This window comes from Budorcas taxicolor, chromosome X (assembly GCF_023091745.1).
Source record: "Budorcas taxicolor isolate Tak-1 chromosome X, Takin1.1, whole genome shotgun sequence".
Lineage (NCBI taxonomy): Eukaryota > Metazoa > Chordata > Mammalia > Artiodactyla > Bovidae > Budorcas > Budorcas taxicolor.
The window spans coordinates 62,156,037-62,159,594 of record NC_068935.1 but is presented as its reverse complement, the minus strand read 5'-3'; the positions used below and the strand labels follow the sequence as shown (position 1 = coordinate 62,159,594).

Genomic DNA, 3,558 nt, shown 5'->3' with positions numbered 1-3,558 from the left:
AAGTCCCTCCCACTACTAAGCTTTTAAAGGATTAAAGTGCTCTTCGTGTCTTCTACCTGAAAACACTAACAAGTCTTGGGATGAAGTGAAGGCCCCCATGAGATGATATGGGTCACTACTTAACTCAAAGCACTTGCTCCCTCCCACCCACAGCATGCAGGCCCCAGGCACGAGGGGCAAGAGCACTTTCAGCTGCTCCAGTGAAGAATACAAATGTGATAAGGGGCCAGTCTGCGGTGCAGTCTCTGGGCTACAATTGCATCATCAACGAGGGAAGGGAGGGGGACTAGGAGGGCTCATCTTAAAGCCAGCCCTCCTGCACAGCACCCAGTCAGATGGTGGTGCTGGGGGCAGTGGCACAGCTGGAGTCTTGAAGGTGATTCTCATTCTCTGGGTGGGACTCTGCAGTGGCTCTTTGGAGGCCCAGGCAGGCCAGTTCCATCTCTGAGTTGTTCCCCTCCAAGCGGTTCTGGTGAATTCTCGGCTGCTGGTCAGGCTGTGGTTTCTCCTTGGAGGCCTGATTGCAGTCATCACAGTGGCCGCAGGCACAGGGCTGTGGGCGGCTGTGGGTGCGCCAGTGCTGCAGGAAGGCACAGCAGTGGCGGAACGCCATCCCACACTCTTGACACGTGTAGGTTCTCTTTTCAGTGTGCACTATCTGGTGGTTGAAGAGGTTGAATCGCCGGCTGAAGGTCTTCCCACACTCACTGCACTCATAGGGCTTCTCACCGGTGTGCACCTGGTGGTGCTGGCTGAGGCCTGAGCACCCCCGGAAGGCCTTTCCGCACTCCTTGCACACGAATGGCTTCTCTCCCCGGTGGACACGCTGGTGGTGAATGAGCTGGGAGATGCCCTTGAAGGCTTTTGGGCACTGGCTGCACGTGTAGGGCTTCTCACTGCTGTGTGTGCGTTGGTGCTCAGTGAGGTTGGAGCTCCTGCTGAAGGCCTTGCCGCACACATCACAGGAGTAGGGCCGCTCACCGCTGTGGATGCGCTGGTGCTCCATGAGTGTGAAGTTGCGCCCAAAGCGTTTCCCACATTGATCACACCCATAGGGCTTCTCGCCAGTGTGGATGATCTGGTGCTTGATGAGGTTGGAGCCACGTGTGAAAGTCTTTCCACACTCGCCACATGCATAGGGCTTCTCACCGCTGTGGATGCGCTGGTGCTCTAGGAGTGAGAAGTTGCGCCGAAAGAGTTTTCCACACTCACCACACTTAAAGGGCTTCTCGCCACTATGGATGACTCGGTGCTTGACGAGGTTGGAGTTCCGGGTAAAGGATTTCCCACACTGCTGACACACAAACCGCCTCTCTGTGTCTTTGAAACTCGGATGTCTTACAACCAAATCCTGCTTACCTCCGCAGCTGCTTCCCTGCATCTCTCTTCCCTCACCTGGGGAGCTGCCTTGGCCTTTCTCCCCAGGAGGGTCACGCCTGCTGGAACTTGTCTGTGGACAACAGGCATGTTTCTGTCTGTGCTCAAGTGTTTCCTCTGACTGTCCGGCTACCTGGCTTATGTTGCCAACCTGAAGATTGGCCCCTGGGAGTTCTTTTGGACAATTTTTTTCCTTTGAAATTGTCAGCTTGCTATTCATCCTGTCACCTGGAAAGACAGAGAGAGCACCAACAAGTGTCATCACCTTCCTGGGTCTCAATTTAGGTTTGTTCTTTAACCTCACCCTCACTCCAAGGCTGAGAAGAGTTGAATCAGGAGTTGAGGACATGGGAGAGAAAGCAAGATGACCATCAGCAGACAGGAAGGCAAGAGGGGAGGAGGCAGCAGTGAGCTAGAGATAGAAGAGCTGTTGTGAGACAGAGGATTCCATGGCAGATTTAAAACTGCCACGAAAGAGAATGCCTAACCCAAAGTGACCATGCCACCCTCCATCAATTGCTGCTCTTTGCCAATGGCTCAGGCAAGCCAGTAGAGTTCCCCTCACTCACCTGCCTGCATCCCTGTGGTGATCCTCATCCTGTGGGCATCTGCTACCCACGGTTTCTCTCCTTGCTCTAGTTGGATGACCAGCTGAGGCTTGGCGAAAGAAAATCCTGTCCATGGAGAGGAAGCAGGTTAATCACTCCTGGACTCAGTCCAGCATTAGTATCTTCAGGACCAGAGAATAAAGAACTTTCTAGAAAGTGTCACTGGGAAGGTCCTAAGAAAAGGCACAGTCCCTCTAGGGGCAAAGAGCTCTGAGTGTATGAAGAAGCTTGGCATGTATGAAGAGTCTTAAGTAGGTGGTGATTTGGGCCAAGAGGGTAACCATGTTATTATTTGGCCTGCAAGATGGGCAGCCTTGTGGGAAGTGGGGAGTTAGTGGAGAGACACTGAAGGACAGACAGAGGGCTGGAGCAAAGCTGCAGGGAGTATCAAGAAGTGAACAGAACTGAAAGGCTGCCTGTTTCACCATGTAAGAGAGGAGATGTCTCTGTTCCTTACACCAAACCTCACTGCCTGGTGAGGGGCAGAAACAACCAAGAGGGGCACAGTGGAGAAGCCTGTGCCAGCTCTTTCCAGATTTTTCCAGACTGGAAAACCAAGTCCTGGGCCTCTATGCCCTGGGTTCTATATGGCTTGATGCAAGGAACAGATGCTTCTAAACTCTATTATATGAAATGTACATAACAGGCAACCTTGGTAAAAATAAGTATAAATTAATGCATATAAATATTCAGGCATAACTTGCACCTATCTTTTGGGTAGATGAGGTCTAGTTAACCCCTGATTTTATATCAAAATACCTATAGGCCTAAAACCATTTAGATAAAACTGTCTTTGAGGTAAAAGCTGGACATCAGTGGATTACTGACCTGATGGGGAAATGCATTTATTCTTGGAATCATAGTAACCAGCAAGAAAAGGAACTCAGAAATAAACTGAATTCTGAGACAGGATGGGGACCTGACTGTGTAAAGGATCCTTACCCAGTGACACCAAATGGTGGTAATTCTCTAGCATCACTTGCTTGTACAGCTTCCTTTGTCTGTGATCCAGAAGCTTCCATTCTGTCTTGGTGAAGTACACGGCAACATCCTCAAAAGATACTGGCACCTAAAACAAGCCATCGCTGTGGTTTCAGGGCAATTCACCCTCATGAGCCCCAGGATGAGCTGGCAGCCACAAAAAACATGTGTCGTGGTGGGGCCGAGAGAGCTCAGCAAGAGCTGTTACAATGGGACAGGAAAGTGCAACAAACGGAGGCTGATGAGGGGGATGCCAGGCCAAGGGGCTGCCCACAGTCAGGGAGCCCCACTCACCTTGGGTCTGGCTGTCAGGAGCATGGCTGCCATCGTGGGGGCACGGGGATGCTAAGAGGGTGGAGAGAGACTGATGTGAGCTGAGCCTACGCACTGTGTGACCTTGTCCAGATAAGGCCCCAATCAGAGCTGCTAACAAAATTCAACGCATAACACTTTCCAAAGCTGCGCTTCTGTCCCCTTCTCCTCAGGAGACAAGGATTCCATCTCTCCTCAGGCTGGACCCGCCTAGCCAGGCTGCCAGACTGTGAAGGGAGTGTATTTCTTTTCTTTTTCTCACTTCCTTCCTCTCTCAGCC

The 3,558-nt window shown here is 51.6% G+C and overlaps 1 protein-coding gene across 1 annotated transcript; it reads right to left on the bottom strand.

Moving 5' to 3' along the window:
• Positions 1 to 331: 331 nt before the first annotated feature.
• ZFP92 (ZFP92 zinc finger protein) lies at positions 332 to 3,293 on the bottom strand. The gene is made up of 4 exons (XM_052662656.1): positions 3,261 to 3,293; positions 2,928 to 3,054; positions 1,947 to 2,051; positions 332 to 1,314 (listed from the first exon to the last, which is right to left on the bottom strand). The coding sequence occupies exons 1-4, from the start codon at positions 3,291 to 3,293 to the stop codon at positions 332 to 334; spliced, it is 1,248 nt and encodes a 415-aa protein (XP_052518616.1).
• Positions 3,294 to 3,558: the final 265 nt, after the last annotated feature.

What these genes read in the sequence shown, in the direction of transcription:
- ZFP92 (XM_052662656.1), bottom strand. Translation starts at nt 3,293, where the DNA reads ATGGCAGCCATGCTCCTGACAGCCAGACCCAAG. An exon ending in TCCTGACAGCCAGACCCAAG is followed by an intron (nt 3,055 to 3,260) that starts GTGAGTGGGGCT and finishes GGCTTGTTTTAG; the next exon opens with GTGCCAGTATCTTTTGAGGA. An exon ending in CACCACAGGGATGCAGGCAG is followed by an intron (nt 1,315 to 1,946) that starts GTGAGTGAGGGG and finishes TCAAAGACACAG; the next exon opens with AGAGGCGGTTTGTGTGTCAG.